The sequence below is a fragment of the Coregonus lavaretus genome (genome assembly GCF_964263955.1).
Source record: "Coregonus lavaretus genome assembly, chromosome: 10".
Taxonomy (NCBI): Eukaryota; Metazoa; Chordata; class Actinopteri; order Salmoniformes; family Salmonidae; genus Coregonus; species Coregonus lavaretus.
Genome location: NC_139997.1, coordinates 3,278,598 through 3,295,482, shown reverse-complemented (window position 1 = coordinate 3,295,482; position 16,885 = coordinate 3,278,598). Strand labels below are relative to the sequence as shown.

The following is a 16,885-nucleotide window of genomic DNA, read 5'->3' as shown; positions in this document are numbered from 1 at the left end:
AGACACCTCTGACTTGTTTGAAGCCATTCCATATCCAGACATCCGGCTCACTGCCTGTGTCACAAGAAGCATCAGCGTGCGTCAAAAATGGCACCCGTTTCTTATACAGCGCTCTACTTTTGACCAGGGCATAGGGGCTGGTCAACAGTAGTGCACTATATAGGGAATAGGGTGCTATTTGGGACAAGGAAGAAAACCCAATAGAGTCACTACAGGAGAAAGAAGGAGGCGAACAGACAGCCAACACCCCCTGCAGTTCGCCGGGGTCGTATTCATTAGTGCACAGTGTAGCAAAACGTTTTTTGCAACAGAAAATAAAAACAAGAGTTTCGTATTGTACAAGTTGTACAGGTAGACCCTCCCCGTTTTGGCTCCTTTGCTTCCGTTTCGTTCCTAGTGAACATGACCCAGCTACCAATCAGGTCATCAGCAACATTCAGATGGAGCATGACGAAGGATACCCTGTGGTCCAGCCTCCAGCCAAAATGACATTTACCTGATTACTGCCAGCACAATTCAACTCAACATGACATCTCTATGGAAACGTATTTTCTAGCAGTAATGCACTGGGTCAGAGCTGTTGTTACCAAACGAGCAGAGACAGCGCAACCCGCAACCCTTGGAATGCGGCTAGGTTCGGTGTTAAAGGGGATACTTCAGGGTTAACTCCTAAACAGCTCGGTTCTGTGTTAAAGGGGATACTTCAGGGTTAACTCCTACTTCTTAAGACTCAGTTGAACTTGTAGATACCATTTTTATGTCTCTGTATCCAGTATGAAAGAAGTTACAGGTAGTTTCGCGAGCCAACGCTAACTAGCATTAGCGCAATGACTGGATATCTATGGGTATTAACTCTGGGGAAGTAGATATGGGGCCTCATTGCCAAAATCCCATAGTATCTATTTAAATAAACATCTCTAGGTTGCATCCGAACTCTCTGGGCTTTCTTCCACTACTCCCGCAATGTTTTATAAACAGCACTACACTCTATTCCTGTTTAATGAAATCCTCCTCCAAGCTATAAAAAAAAACACATCAACAATACAGAGTAGGAGGAGATAGACAGAAATGATCTAATCTATGAGTCATGATTACATAGACAGGAGGCATTTTGCTGATATTGTTCATTACGATAAGGAACCTATACTGGAGAAATGTGAAGTGAGAAATAAGTCTCTCTCTCTCTCTCATCTGACTACATTTTACATTTTAGTCATTTAGCAGACGCTCTTATCCAGAGCGACTTACAGGAGCAATTAGCAAGTGCCTTGCTCAAGGGCACATCGACAGATATTTCACCTAGTCGGCTCGGGGATTAGAACCATCGACCTTTCGGCTACTGGCACAACACTCTTAACCATTTAGCTACCTGCCGACTAGAGAGCTCTTTGGCAACGCCCTAGATAAGGTCAACCGCATCATGAACTTTACCCAGTACAAGGACATTTCAGCCAAAAACCTGTTTGCATCTGCCAGGAGGCTGAAACTTGGCCACAAGTGGATCTTTCAGCAAGTCCGTAACCCCAACCACACATCAAAATCCACAAAGAAATGGTTAATTGGACACACAATCAACATTTTGCAATGGTCATCTCAGTCTTCGGACATGAAACCCATTCAAAACCTGTGGTTTGAATTGAAGAGGGCAGTCCATTAGTGCAGATTCTGTATGGAGGAATGGTCTAAGATCCGTCTCAATGTGTTCAATTTTGACCCCTACCTTTTTAAGAATGTTTTTGTATTACTAAATCTCTTTCTCTAAGCAATTATTAGTATAAAATAACTTCCCCACTTTTTTTAAACTCCCCTCACTCGGTTCCTCCCTCCCCCACCCGCTTCCCTCGCTCGGTTCCTCCCTCCCCCACCTGCTTCCCTCGCTCGGTTCCTCCCTCCCCCTCTGCTGCCCTCGCTCGGTTCCTCCCTCCCCCTCTGTTGCCCTCGCTCGGTTCCTCCTGCCTCTGCTGCCCTCGCTCGGTTCCTCCCTCCCCCTCTGCTGCCCTCGCTCGGTTCCTCCCTCCCCCACCCGCTTCCCTCGCTCGGTTCCTCCCTCCCCCTCTGCTGCCCTCGCTCGGTTCCTCCCTCCCCCACCCGCTTCCCTCGCTCGGTTCCTCCCTCCCCCTCTGCTGCCCTCACTCGGTTCCTCCCTCCCCCACCCGCTCCCCTCGCTCGGTTCCTCCCTCCCCCTCTGCTGCCCTCGCTCGGTTCCTCCCTCCCCCACCCGCTCCCCTCGCTCGGTTCCTCCCTCCCCCTCTGTTGCCCTCGCTCGGTTCCTCCCTCCCCCTCTGCTGCCCTCGCTCGGTTCCTCCCTCCCCCTCTGCTGCCCTCGCTCGGTTCCTCCTGCCTCTGCTGCATCCCCTCGCTCGGTTCCTCCTGCCTCTGCTGCATCCCCTCGCTCGGCTGACTGCCTCCCTGCCTCTTAACAGCTCCCTGTACAGTAGGCTAAACAGTAGCTGGACCAAGACAACACTCCTGAGTCCTGTCCTATCCTTCTTCACAACACAAACACTCCTGAGTCCTGTCTTAGGAGAAACACAAAGGGGATACCACTCAGTCCTCCTAACCTTCTCCAGGGAAACAAACACCCTCCTCCACATTTGACATCAATCGTGGATGAAGCAAAGCAGGGGAGAGGGGAGAGTATAGAGTAAAGGGGAGAGTAGAGAGGGGAGAGTAAAGGGGAGAGTAGAGAGGGGAGAGTAGAGAGTAGAGAGGGGAGAGTAGAGAGTAGAGAGTAGAGAGGGGAGAGTAAAGAGTAGAGGGGAGAGGAGTGAGTAGAGAGGTGCTGTACTGTACTCCCTGTTACTGTACTGTCCTCCCTGTTACTGTTCTGTCATCCCTGTTCCTGTACTGTCCTCCCTGTTAATGTATTGTCCTCCCTGTTACTGTACTGTCCTCCCTGTTACTGTACTGTCCTCCCTGTTACTGTACTGTCCTCCCCGTTACTGTACTGTCATCCTTGTTACTGTACTGTCCTCCCTGTTACTGTACTGTCCTCCCTGTTACTGTACTGTCCTCCCCGTTACTGTACTGTCCTCCCCGTTACTGTACTGTCCTCCCTGTTACTGTACTGTCCTCCCTGTTACTGTACTGTCCTCCCTGTTCCTGTACTGTCCTCCCTGTTACTGTACTGTCCTCCCCGTTACTGTACTGTCCTCCCTGTTACTGTACTGTCCTCCCTGTTACTGTACTGTCCTCCCTGTTACTGTACTGTCCTCCCCGTTACTGTACTGTCCTCCCTGTTACTGTATTGTCCTCCCTGTTACTGTACTGTCCTCCCTGTTACTGTACTGTCCTCCCCGTTACTGTACTGTCCTCCCTGTTACTGTACTGTCCTCCCCGTTACTGTACTGTCATCCCTGTTACTGTACTGTCCTCCCTGTTCCTGTACTGTCCTCCCTGTTACTGTACTGTCCTCCCCGTTACTGTACTGTCCTCCCCGTTACTGTACTGTCCTCCCTGTTACTGTACTGTCCTCCCTGTTACTGTACTGTCCTCCCTGTTACTGTACTGTCCTCCCTGTTACTGTACTGTCCTCCCTGTTACTGTACTGTCCTCCCTGTTCCTGTACTGTCCTCCCTGTTACTGTATTGTATGTCACATCTGTCAAATAGTATCACTCGCAATTATTTTGACAGTTTGTTGACTAATAGCTGAAGTGTAAAATAATTTAGTGCCAAATCTTAACTTGAGATACGTAAAATACGAGTTCCGTGTGAATCTTAACTACAGGATCGGCGTCCCTATACCTGGTCTATATGCGATATGTGACTAGAATGGCTTTGTAAACAGCCTACTTTCCGGGACATAGACATGTCTTATAGGGGCAGAAAGCTTAAATTAATGTTACTCTAACTGCAGTGTCCAATTTACAGTAGCTATTACAGTGATAAAATACCTTGCTATTGTTTGAGGATAGTGCACAACAACAAAACACTTTTGTCACGGCAACTGGTTTGATACATTCACCTCTGAAGGTAAATAATGTTCTTACATTCAGTTATCTTGCTCTGATTTGTCATCCCGAGGGTCCCAGAGATAAAATGTAGCGTAGTTTTGTTTGATAAAATCAATTTTTATATTCAAATGTAGGAACTGGGTTCTACAGTTTGACCCCCTGTTGTCTCTGGCACATTTCCACAAACTTCAAAGTGTTTCCTTTCAAATGATATCAAGAATATGCACATCCTTGCTTCAGGTCCTGAGCTACAGGCAGTTAGATTTGGGTATGTCCTTTTAGGAAAATACATTGAAAAAAAGGGTTTCGGGCCCATGATGTTAGTGTAAACATACACACTAGAGTCCTACTGTAAATCATGTTGACAGGTGAACAACAACTGAACTGGGCCTTTATAAAAAACTATATTTGATCTATTAATGCTTTGTAATCACAACCCATTGTTGAGTCAGTTAGCGATATGAAACAACCGGAACCAATAAGGCAGGAAATACTACAAGCTCCCTGAAAACTGTGTTTGTTCAGTGATTCATAGGAACAACTTGACATTTTTACCTGACGACACCGACTGTGATCCCAAATGGCACGCTCTGGTCAAAAAGTAGTGCACTATGTAGGAAATAGGGTGCCATTTGGGACAGAGCGACGGTCAGAGAAGGATGATTACCGGAGCTATCGCTTATCATAGGACAGGAGTGAGATGACTAATTGGCAAAATATAATTGAGCGTCTAAAATTATATTCTACATGTCAGAACCTGAGGGGAGAACAGGACCTCTTGCAGGCACTGACATTCATTTAAAACAGGAAAGGATGTAATTTCACTCACGAATTAATTAAAGATTAGACATCACTCAAAACAAACTGCAGAAGGTTTAGAGATTTGGGGAGTGTTTTCTCAAATGTAATATTCCTGTAACTCTCCCAATAAGTGACACTTATCGCGGGCCAACATAAACTGATTGGATTAAGAGCTTTTTGGATTAACATCAGTATTATCCCTAGCCTAAAATGGGTTATCCTTTGTTAATGTATTATGAAACAGGGAGAGAGGTATGACAGAAGAAAAAAAAAACGATTTTTTAGTTTTCTGCAATGTACACACACAGCGCGAGACAGACAGACAGACACAAAGCCTATTCCCCCTCAGGAGACTAAAAAGATTTGGCATGGGTCCTCAGATCCTCAAAAAATTCTACAGCTGCACCATCGAGAGCATCCTGACTGGTTGCATCACCGCCTGGTATGGCAACTGCTTGGCCTCTGACCGCAAGGCACTACAGAGGGTAGTGCGTACGGCCCAGTACATCACTGGGGCAAAGCTCCCTGCCATCCAGGACCTCTATACCAGGCGGTGTCAGAGGAAGGCCCTCAAAATTGTCAAAGACTCCAGTCAAAGACCCTAGTCATAGACTGTTCTCTCTGCTACCGCACGGCAAGCGGTACCGGAGTGCCAAGTCTAGGTCCAAAAGACTTCTCAACAGCTTCTACCCCCAAGCCATAAGACTCCTGAACAGCTAATCATGGCTACCCGGACTATTTGCACTGCCCCCCCACCCCATCCTTTTTACGCTGCTGCTACTCTGTTAAGTATTTATGCATAGTCACTTTAACTCTACCCACATGTACATATTACCTCAACTAGCCGGTGCCCCCGCACATTGACTATGCAACGGTACCCCCCTGTATATATAGCCTCCCTACTGTCACTTTATTCTATTGTATATATAGCCTCCCTACTGTCACTTTATTTTTTACTTCTGCTCTTTTTTTTCTCAACACTTTTTTGTTGTTGTTTTATTCTTACTTTTTTTGTTTAAAATAAATGCACTGTTGGTTAAGGGCTGTAAGTAAGCATTTCACTGTAATGTCTGCACCTGTTGTATTCGGCGCATGTGACCAATAAAATTTGATTTGATTTGATTTGATTTGATTTGAATGCAAATGAATAACCCTTTTTTCTATACACATTTTTTTTTTTTTAATAAGCTACATATTTTTGCAATGCATTGTTTTTGCAAGGTGCAGTTGTCGGTAAAGATGCAGCTGTTTTTTCCACAGGCTGCCATCAGTGGGCTGGGTTGGAAGAGTGTGACTCACAGTCTACGTCGAGGTTAGTGATGACTCATCAGCGCAAAACGTGACAGCAATGTAGCAAAATGTTCATTTCAAACAATGTATCTTGAAGCACACTTATGGTAACAATGTAACGAACAATGTAATAACGTAAAATTCTAGCGTTTGCACTTACATTATAACACTGCTTGCGACTCAAATCTTGTTTGCAGGTGTCTGCTGCCTAGCCGACGTTTCTTTACCACTGAAGCGATCCATCTTCACAACCTGGGTAAAGCAAGTACCACGACAACATAACGTTTAATTTCAGCACAACAATGCCGTCGACTGTTTGCGAGAACGAATGTTCATGGATCCATGTCAGAAATATTTCAACGTACCTTTCGCAAACTATTTTATCTGCATGGTGCTTATTCGCTTCCTTGTGAGGATGGCTGACTTGTCCGTCGTGAACAGCGAACACACAGCCACTCTCTAGAAGAGTGGGAGATCCAACCCGGTCCTAGTGCGGATGGGTCTCTTGCGCTGTCGCTTCACATTCAACAGGTTAACTGTCCCATCCACTGGTCCCACTCTACACTCTTAACCATTAAACACACCGAGAATATCACCGCAGATAGGCACTTATCACAGTGGAAGTACGGAGATAAATCACTGACATAATGATTTGAGTTTTTGAATATATTCATAGTTGTAAACACAATTTTGCAAGTGTGTAACTGAGTTGTGAACGTGAAAGAATAATCTGTAGTTGTAAACACATACTCAAACGTGTAACTGATGAGTTGTGAACATGAAGAAAAAAAAACACATTTGTAGTTACATTTAAGTCATTTAGCAGACACTCGTATCCAGAGCGACTTACAGTTAGTGCATACATTATTATACTGGAATCGAACCCACAACCCTGGCGTTTCAAACACCATGCTCTACCAACTGAGCTACATCCCTGCGGGCCATTCCCTCCCCTACCCTGGACGACGCTGGGCCAATTGTGCGCCGCCCCCATGGGTCTCCCGGTTGCGGCCGGCTACGACAGAGCCTGGATTCGAACCAGGATCTCTAGTGGCACAGCTAGCACTGCGATGCAGTGCCTTAGACCACTTCGCAATCTTGTTAGTTCATATTTGCCAGCAATAATTGCATCTGTACACATGCACTCAGACTTTTGGCAGTACTTTTACTGTGACAAAAATATGTGTAGATGTTCAAACAGACATTTGCAAGCAAAAGAGAGAGAGAGAGAGAGCTGGAACTCTGGGAGGTGGGACCTGTTTATTCTAACCAATTAGATTAGGATTTCATAGACCCGCATACTCTACACTGGTTGGTTGGTGACAGCTCACATGTGCCGTGTTGGCTGGCGCAACCTGTCAATTACGACGTGTCTTAGCAGTTTACCACTGATTGCACAATGTCCACCAATGAATCCCGGCTGTTAGCTGCAGGGCCAGTTGGACGGGCATTTGATTTATATAGGCATGCCCGTTTTTATTTACAGGACCTCCTGTGTGCACGCCTGCATGAATTGTCTTAATGGGTGTTATAATTAGGCACTAAGGCCAGAGGGGGTGTGGAATATGGCCGATATACCATGGCTAAGGGCTGTTCTTCGGTATGACACAACACAGAACTTAGTCCTGCTATATACAACAAATCCCTGAGGTGCCTTATTGCTATTATAAACTGGTTACCAACATCATTTGAACAGTAAAAAGTCATGTTTTGTCATACCCCTGGTACAGGGTCTGATATACCACGGCTTTCAGCCAATCAGAATTCAGTGTTCGAACCACCCAGTTTATAATAAAGAGTAGAGTATAGGTAGCTCGTGAGTTTCAAGTTTGAGGAAGTGTAACCGGTGTGAAACGGCTAGCTAGTTAGCGGTGCGCTCTGAGACCTTGAAGTAGTTGTTTCCCTTGCTCTGCAAGGACCGCGGCTTTGGTGGAGCGACGGGTAACGGTGCTTCGAGGGTGACTGTTGTCGATGTGTGCAGAGGGTCCCTGGTTCGAGCCCAGGTAGGGGCGAGGAGAGGGATGGAAGCAACACTGTTACAGAAGCTTACAATTTATCCTAGCATGTCTACTTAGCTGCGTGCGAATTATGATTATTTTTATATGTACATTTTGGTGGAACAGTTTCATTTTTGATAATGTTTTAATTTCTCAAAATTATTGTCATGGTTAATCATAAAAATCGTAATAAAAAATCATAAAATTCTAAAAGTTAAAATTCAACTAATGCAAGAGCACAAGCCTTTGCCATATGGACACATTGGTACACCGTGATCCATTGGCGGCTAAACTCAGAGATAGCCAATAGGCCAATGCAGCAGTAGGCCTATAATTTCCATCGTTAACTAAGTAAAATACATAGGCCTAAAGCCAACAAATAAAAACGGTAGAAAATATCCTGATGAAAATTCTGGTTCTTTTAATCTCATTAATCTCTCTACTCCGCCTGTCTGCCTCTCTTTCTATCTGTCTTGACTTGATCCATCCCAAGTGAAGTGCAACATTGTATCAACTCAGCAGGTTGGCGTGCTCAGGCGCGCGCGCTCCCTCAACGTTATCAGGACAGAGAAACCACACACTCTAAACAAAAGACAATGGAAAAAATTGACAAAACTCCTAAATTATGGTTATGAAATAAACCAAAACTTGTTTCTCACAAGTGTATCAGGTTGTGAACTCTGCAAACAATGTTTCCACTCCGAGAATGAGAACGGTAAATGACTGTAAAACATGCATTAACATAAATTAATGTAGCCAAATGACAGGGATTAACGGTACATTTACTAGGCCTACTGGTTACATACGTAATGGGGAATTTATACATAATAAACAATCAAAGAGCAAGTCACACAATTAAACAATGAATGTGCAAGAATTAGCGGGAGACAGCGGAGCACATTCTGGAGAGCTGAGTGCATGCATTCTGGAGAGAGATGCCCATATCTTCGCTACACAGCCCTTCTTTTCTCAACATTTTAATTTATACTGCACAAATTGCTGGCATTCCCAAATAGGCATTTGCACTTGTGATTTGAAACAATCCACAGCTATAAAAATAAAATAAAAAATAAAAAAAGATAATTATCCTCTGTGGCTAAGTCAAGCTCTCTGGTAAAGTATTTTTGAATGATTTTAATTAGACAGGAGCAATTATATAATTTTGACAAAACATCAATTTACTTTAGGGGAAGCCAGCATCCGAACAGGGCACTGTGCACCCGCCAACTTTGCTGAAACCAGAGATCTGTATATAATGACGAGATGCTAATGTCTCCGCCCTAACAATGCGAGTCGTTGTCCCGAAGGCGGGAATGCAGGCGACAAGCTTAGGTCTGCATATTATGCCCATAGAAACGCATTGGGTTTATTCAGGACAGAAAAAGTATGACATGCCATACTCCTTTTGTCCAGACAGCATCAGATACATGGTCTACACATACGGAGACAGAGGGGCGCTGTTTCGCTCGCTTGGATGCTTTATCTGAGGTTGATGCGTCTTTCTGACGGCGCGTGTCTCGGTCAAATAAATGATCAATATTTCAATATTTTATTTGGACGGGCAAGGAGGTACGGTAGGTGCGGGCCAGGACCCCTACGTCCCGCCCATAACGCCGGCCCTGGTTAGCTGTCATGGCAGGTACATTTAAATGTCTTTCTTTTATGGCTAGGTAGCAAGATTTTTTCTTCTTTGTAGTATGTTTTTGGAAGCAATTGGCCAAGTCATTGTTAATAAAGCTGCAACATGTAACTTTTTGGGCGACCCGACCAAATTCACATAGAAATGGGAGTTATAGATCTGTCATTCTGTGCACTTTCTTCAGATTCGTTTTTTTTTGCCTCTTTTACTTTCGGTTGTGTACATCCCTGGATGTAAACAGGTAGTGGCAGGTAGCTTAGCGGTTAAGAGCGTTGGACCAGTAACCAAAAGGTTGTTGGTTCGAATCCCTGAGATGACTAGGTTCGAATCTGTCAATGTACCCTTGAGCAAGGCATTTAAGCATAATTGCTGTTTGGGATGATCTGTATCGACGTGTACAACAGTGTGTTCCAGTTCCCGCCAATATCCAGGAACTTCGCACAGCCATTGAAGAGGAGTGGGACAACCAGCTGTCAATGTACCCTTGAGCAAGGCATTTAAGCATAATTGCTGTTTGGGATGATCTGTATCGACGTGTGTTCCAGTTCCCGCCAATATCCAGGAACTTCGCACAGCCATTGAAGAGGAGTGGGACAACCAGCTGACAAAATACTGAACACAAATATAAACGCAACACGCAGCAATTTCAAAGATTTTACTGAGTTACAGTTCATATAAGGGAATCAGTCAATTTAAATAAAGTAATTAGACCCTAATCTATGGATTTCACGTGACTGGGAATACAGATCTACATCCATTGATCACAGATGCCTTAATAAAAAGGTAGGGGCGTTAATCAGAAAACCAGTCAGTATCTGGTGTGACCACCATTTGCCTCATGCAGCGTGACACATTTCCTTCACATAGAGTTGATCAGGCTGTTGATTGTGGCCTGTGGAATGTTGTCCCACTCCTCTTCAATGGCTGTGTGAAGTTGCTGGATATTGGCAGGAACTGGAACACGCTGTCATACACGTTGATCCAGAGCATCCCAAACATGCTCAATGTGTGACATGTCTGATGAGTATGCAGGCCATGGAAGAACTGGGACATTTTCAGCTTCCAGAAATTGTGTACAGATCCTTGCAACATTATCATGCTGAAACATGAGGTGATGGCGGCGGATGAATGGCACGACAATGGGCCTCAGGATCTTGTCACGGTATCTCTGTGCATTCAAATTGTCATTGATAAAATGCAATTGTGTTCATTGTCCGTAGCTTGTGCCTGCCCATACCATAACCCCACCTCCACCATGGGGCACTCTGTTCACAACGTTGACATCAGCAAACCGCTCGCCCAAACGACGCCATACACGTGGTCTGCGGTTGTGAGGCCGGTTGAACGTACTGCCAAATTCTCTAAATTTGGTAGAGAAATAAACTTTAAATTCTCTGGCAACAGCTCTGGTGGACATTCCTGCAGTCAGCATGCCAATTGCACGCTCCCTCAAAACTTGAGGCATTGTGTGACAAAACTGCACATTTTAGAGTGGCCTTTTATTGTCCCCAGCACAAGGTGCACCTGTGTAACAATCATGCTGTTTAATCAGCTTCTTGATATGCCACACCAGTCAAGTTAATGGATTATCTTGGCAAAGGAGAAAAGTTCACTTCAGGGTTACACAGGTGCACCTTGGTTATTTTCCATAACCAAAATAATGTACACTGAACAAAAATATAAACACAACATGTAAAGTGTTGGTCCCATGTTTCATGAGCTGAAATAAAAGATCCCAGAAATGTTCCATACGCACAAAAATATTATTTATAAAAAATTTGGTGCACACATTTTTTTACATCCCTGGATGTAAACAGGTAGTGGCAGGTAGCTTAGCGGTTAAGAGCGTTGGACCAGTAACCAAAAGGTTGTTGGTTCGAATCCCTGAGATGACTAGGTTCGAATCTGTCAATGTACCCTTGAGCAAGGCATTTAAGCATAATTGCTGTTTGGGATGATCTGTATCGACGTGTGTTCCAGTTCCCGCCAATATCCAGGAACTTCGCACAGCCATTGAAGAGGAGTGGGACAACATTCAACAGGCCACAATCAACAACCTGATCAACTCTATGTGAAGATGTGTCACGCTGCATGAGGAAAATAGTGGTCACACTAGATGCTGACTGGTTTTCTGATCCACGCCCCTACCTTTTATTTATTTTAAGGTATCTGTGACCAAGCGATGCTTGTCTGTATTCTCAGTCATATGAAATCCATAGATTAGGGCCTGATTAATTTATTTCAATTGACTGATCTCCTTCTATTAACTGTAACTCAATAAAATCTTTGATATTGTTGCATGTTGCGTTCATATAACTAATCAGTTACACATTTGAGTACATTACCAGTCAAAAGTTTGGACACACCTTACTCATTCAAGGGTTTTTCTTTATTTTTACTATTTTCTACATTGTAGAATAATAGTGAAGACATCAAAACTATGAAATAACACATATGGAATCATGTAGTAACCAAAAAAGTGTTAAACAAATCAAAATATATTTTATATTTGAGATTCTTCAAAGTAGCCACCCTTTGCATTGATGACAGCATTGCACACTCTTGGCATTCTCTCAACCAGCTTCACCTGGAATGCTTTTCCAACTGTCTTGAAGGAGTTCCCACATATGCTGAGAACTTGTTGGCTGCTTTTCCTTCACTCTGCCGTCCGACTCATCCCAAACCATCTCAATTGGGTTGAGGTCGGGGGATTGTGGAGGCCAGGTCATCTGATGCAGCACTCCATCACTCTCCTTCTTGGTCAAATAGCCCTTACAAAGCCTGGAGGTGTGTTGGGTCATTGTCCTGTTGAAAAACAAATGATAGTCCCACTAAGCCCAAACCAGATGGGATGGCGTGTCGCTGCAGAATGCTGTGGTAGCCATGCTGGTTAAGTGTGCCTTGAATTCTAAATAAATCACAGACAGTGTCACCAGCAATGCACCCCCTCACCATACCACCTCGTCCTCCATGCTGGGAACTACACATGTGGAGATCATCCGTTCACCCACACCGCGTCTCACAAAGACACGGCGGTTGGAACCAAAAATCTCAAATTTGGACTCCAGACCAAAGGACACATTTCCACCGGTCTAATGTCCATTGCTCATGTTTCTTGGCCCAAGCAGGCCTCTTCTTATTGGTGTCCTTTAGTAGTGGTTTCTTTGCAGCAATTCGACCATGAATGCCTGATTCACACAGTCCCCTCTGAACAGTTGATGTTGAGATGTGTCTGTGACTTGAACTGTGAAGCATTTATTTGGGCTGCAATTTCTGAGGCTGGTAACTCTAATGAACTTATCCTCTGCAGCAGAGGTAACTCTGGGTCTTCCATTCCTGTGGCGGTCGTCATGAGAGCCAGTTTCATCATAGCGCTTGATGGTTTTTGCGACTGCACTTGAAGAAACTTTAAAAGTTCTTGAAATTGTCCATATTGACTGACCTTGATGTCTTAAAGTAATGATGGACTGTCATTTCTCTTTGCTTATTTGAGCTGTTCCCCCTTTGAAAAGGGGGATGACCGCGGCAGGTTTCCAATCTCTGGGGATCTCAGATGTTACGAAAGAGAGGTTGAACAGGCTAGTAATAGGGGTTGCGACAATTCCGGCGGCTAATTTTAGAAAGAAAAGGTCCAGATTGTCTAGCTCAGCTGATTTGTAGGGGTCCAGATTTTGCAGCTCTTTCAGAACATCAGCTGTCTGAATTTGTGTGAAGGAGAAGTGGGGGTGGCAGGGGCAAGTTGCAGCGGAGGGTTCAGAGCTGGTGTCCGGGGTAGTGGTAGCCAGGTGGAAAGCATGGCCAGCCGTAGCAAAATGCTTGTTGAAATTCTTGTTTATTGTAGATTTATCGGTGGTGATAGTGTTTCCTAGCCTCAGTGCAGTGGGCAGCTGGGAGGAGGTGGTCTTATTCTCCATGGACATTACAGTGTCCCAAAACCTTTTGGAGTCAGTGCTACAGGATGCCAATTTCTGTTTGAAAAAGCTAGCCTTTGCTTTCCTAACTGCTTGTGTATATTGGTTCCTAACTTCCCTGAAAAGTTGCATTTTGTGGGGGCTATTCGATGCTAATGCAGTACGCCACAGGATGTTTTTATGCTGGTCAAGGGCAGTCAAGTCTGAGGAGAACCAGGGGCTATATCTGTTCTTAGTTCTGAATTTTTTGAATGGGGCATACTTATTTAAGATTGAGAGGAAAACACTTTTAAAGAACAACCAGGCATCCTCTACTGACGGAATGAGATCGATATCCATCCAGGATACCTGGGCCAGGTCAATTAGGAAGGCCTGCTCGCTAAAGTGTTTTAGGGAGCGTTTGACAGTGATGAGGGGTTGTCGATTGACCGCAGACCTGTTACGGATGCAGGCAATAAGGCAGTGATCGCTGAGATCCTGGTTGAAGACAGCAGAGGTGTATTTAGAGGGTAAGTTAGTCAGGATGATATCTATGAGGGTGCCCATGTTTACGGATTTAGGGTTGTACCTGGTAGGTTCCTTGATAATTTGTGTGAGATTGAGGGCATCTAGTTTGGATTGTAGGATGGCCGGGGTGTTAAGCATATCCCAGTTTAGGTCACCAAGCAGTACGAACTCTGAGGATAGATGGGGGGCAATCAATTCACATATGGTGTCCAGGGCACAGCTGGGGGCTGAGGGGGGTCTGTAGCAAGCGGCAACAGTGAGAGACTTATTTCTGGAAAGGTGGATTTTTAGAAGTAGGAGCTCAAACTGTTTGGGCACAGACCTGGATAGTATGATAGAGCTCTGTAGGCTATCTCTACAGTAGATTGCAACTCCACCCCCTTTGGTAGTTCTATCTAGATGGAAAATGTTGTAGTTGGGGATGGAAATGTTTGGTGGCCTTCCTAAGCCAGGATTCAGACACTGCTAGAACATCAGGGTTGGCAGAGTGTGCTAACGCAGTGAATAACTAAAACTTAGGAAGGAGGCTTCTGATGTTAATGTGCAGAAAACCAAGGCTTTTACGGTTATAGAAGTCAACAAATGATAGCTCCTGGGGAGTAGGAGTGATACTGGGGGCTGCAGGGCCTGGGTTAGCATCTACATCAGCAGAGGAACAGAGGAGGTCTAGAATAAGGATACGGCTAAAGGCTTTAAGAACTGGTCTTCTAGTGCGTTGGGTATAGAGAATAAAGGGGGCAGATTTCCGGGCGTTGTAGAATAGATTCAGGGCATTATGTACAGACAAGGATATGGAAGGATATGAGTACAGTGGAGGTAAACCTAAGCGTTGGGTAACAATGAAAGAGATAGCATCACTGGAGGCACCGATTGAGACGGTCTCGGCGTGTATGGGGGGTGGAATAAAGGAGCTATTTGAGGCAGTTTGAGAGGGACTTGGGGTTCTACAGTGAAATTGTATAATAACAACTAACTGGAACAGCAATAGGCAAAGCATATTGACATGGGAGAGAGGCATAAAGCAATCACAGGTGTTATTAGAGAGAGCTAAGACAACAACTGGTAATGGCGATGAAAGTTTGGGCTGAGGCTAAACAGATAAACAGGACAGGGTACCGTGTAAAGGAACAGTCCAGCAGGCATCAGCTGTGCAGCTGAGTGATCATAAGGTCCAGTGAACAGCAATATGTGAGTCCGAGAGCAGTTCGAATTGGTGCTACAGCCCAGCGAGCAGGAAGCACGGCTGTTGTTTGCGTGTGCTAGCGGGCCGGGGCTAGCAGATGGATCTTCGTGGTCGTCGCAACGGGAAGCCTGTTGAAACCACAGATGATTACGTCGGCAGACCAGTCGTGATGGATCAGCGGGGCTCCGTGTCGACTCTAGGAGGTCCCGTCCGGTTGACAGGGAGGTAGAAAGCCGGGAGAAGTGCCTGACTCGAGGCTAGCTCAAGGCTGATTAGCCAACAACAACATCCATTTGGTTGCAGCTAGCTAGTTGCGATGATCCTGTGTTAAAGGTCCAGTGATTCAGTGATTCCGGCAGAAAATCCGATAGGTTCTGGGTCGATATCGCGATGTGCAGACAGTGCAGACTGGCCGATAATAGTCCAGGCTAGAGCTGGCTGGTAGGTAGTGCAGGCCACGGACAATGGTGAAAAACCGCTAACGGTGGCTAATAGCAAGTAGCTAGTTAGCTGGCTAATCCCGTCCGGTAGACAAAGAGGTAGATAGCCGGGATATGGGCCTGCCTCGAGGCTAGCTCAAGGCTAACTGGTGCTTGCTTTGGGGGCAGTGGTGATTAGCCTACAGCAACATCCATTTGGTTGCGGCTAGCTAGTTGCGATCCGATGTTAAGGTCCAGTGATTCAGTTAATTTTCCGGCAGAAAATCCGATGTTCTGGGTGAAAACCGCTAACGGTGGCTAATAGCAAGTAGCTAGTTAGCTGGCTAGCTAGTTTCAACTGGAGATTCTAGATAAAGGTGAGTAAATAATAGAACCCGTTCCACATTGAGTATGTGTTACACCTTTGCTGGTTGCCATCTCATTAGTGGGAAGGTGTTTCACCTGTGCTGGCCCAGGTGCTATTTAAGAGTGGCTGGCCCAGTGCTCCAGTTGTCTTGGTAGATGTGGAGGGTTAACAGTAGTTTAGTTTAGTTGAGTTGGTGGTCCCTATTTTGTATTTCACACACAAACATCCTTTATCTGACTTTGTTTTGCTCCAACTTTTTGGTTTTCTTCCTGTCTTTAAGTTTGGTGTGGGTTTTTCTTCAGTTTACCTCTACTCAGGCAAATTTAGTGGGCGTCTTTTAGGTCCCAGTTGTTGTTGCTATGCAAATTTCAGTGGACAACCCCATGAGTGTGTTACGTGAATTATTTAACAAACTATTTCAGTGTCTCTGTGCGTCTCCCAAAAGGTTGTAAGTCTTTTGGGATTTAAGTAACGGACAGAGTCTCAATCTGCATAGTCAGAGATTTATTCATTGAGAATTCTTCCATCACAATTTCAGAGTCCATCTTTTATACTCATACGTCATACAAAAAAATCCCTCCCCTCTGTAGGCGAGCTGTAGTTTTCCACTCTAAAACTGCTCTCCTGACCATCAGTTCACACACACACACATATACACACATGCATACACACATACAGTGGGGAAAACAAGTTATTAGTCAGCCACCAATTGTGCAAGTTCTCCCACTTAAAAAGATGAGAGAGGCCTGTAATTTTCATCATATGTACACGTCAACTATGACAGACAAAATGATAATTTTTTTCTCCAGAAAATCA

General features: G+C 44.9%; 1 protein-coding gene across 1 annotated transcript in view; it reads right to left on the bottom strand.

Annotated features, from left to right (window-relative positions):
- LOC311136565 (ras-related protein Rab-27B-like) overlaps positions 1-6,487 on the bottom strand; it is a 100,159-nt gene extending 93,672 nt beyond the window's left edge. The window contains exons 1-2 of the mRNA XM_084170750.1: positions 6,412-6,487; positions 6,207-6,298 (exon numbers count right to left, since the gene is read on the bottom strand). Coding sequence (XP_084026876.1) covers positions 6,207-6,208 — 2 coding nt within the window. The 5' untranslated portion in view covers positions 6,209-6,298; positions 6,412-6,487. The remainder of the gene's footprint in view (positions 1-6,206; positions 6,299-6,411) is intronic.
- Between the last annotated feature and the right edge of the window lie 10,398 nt (positions 6,488-16,885).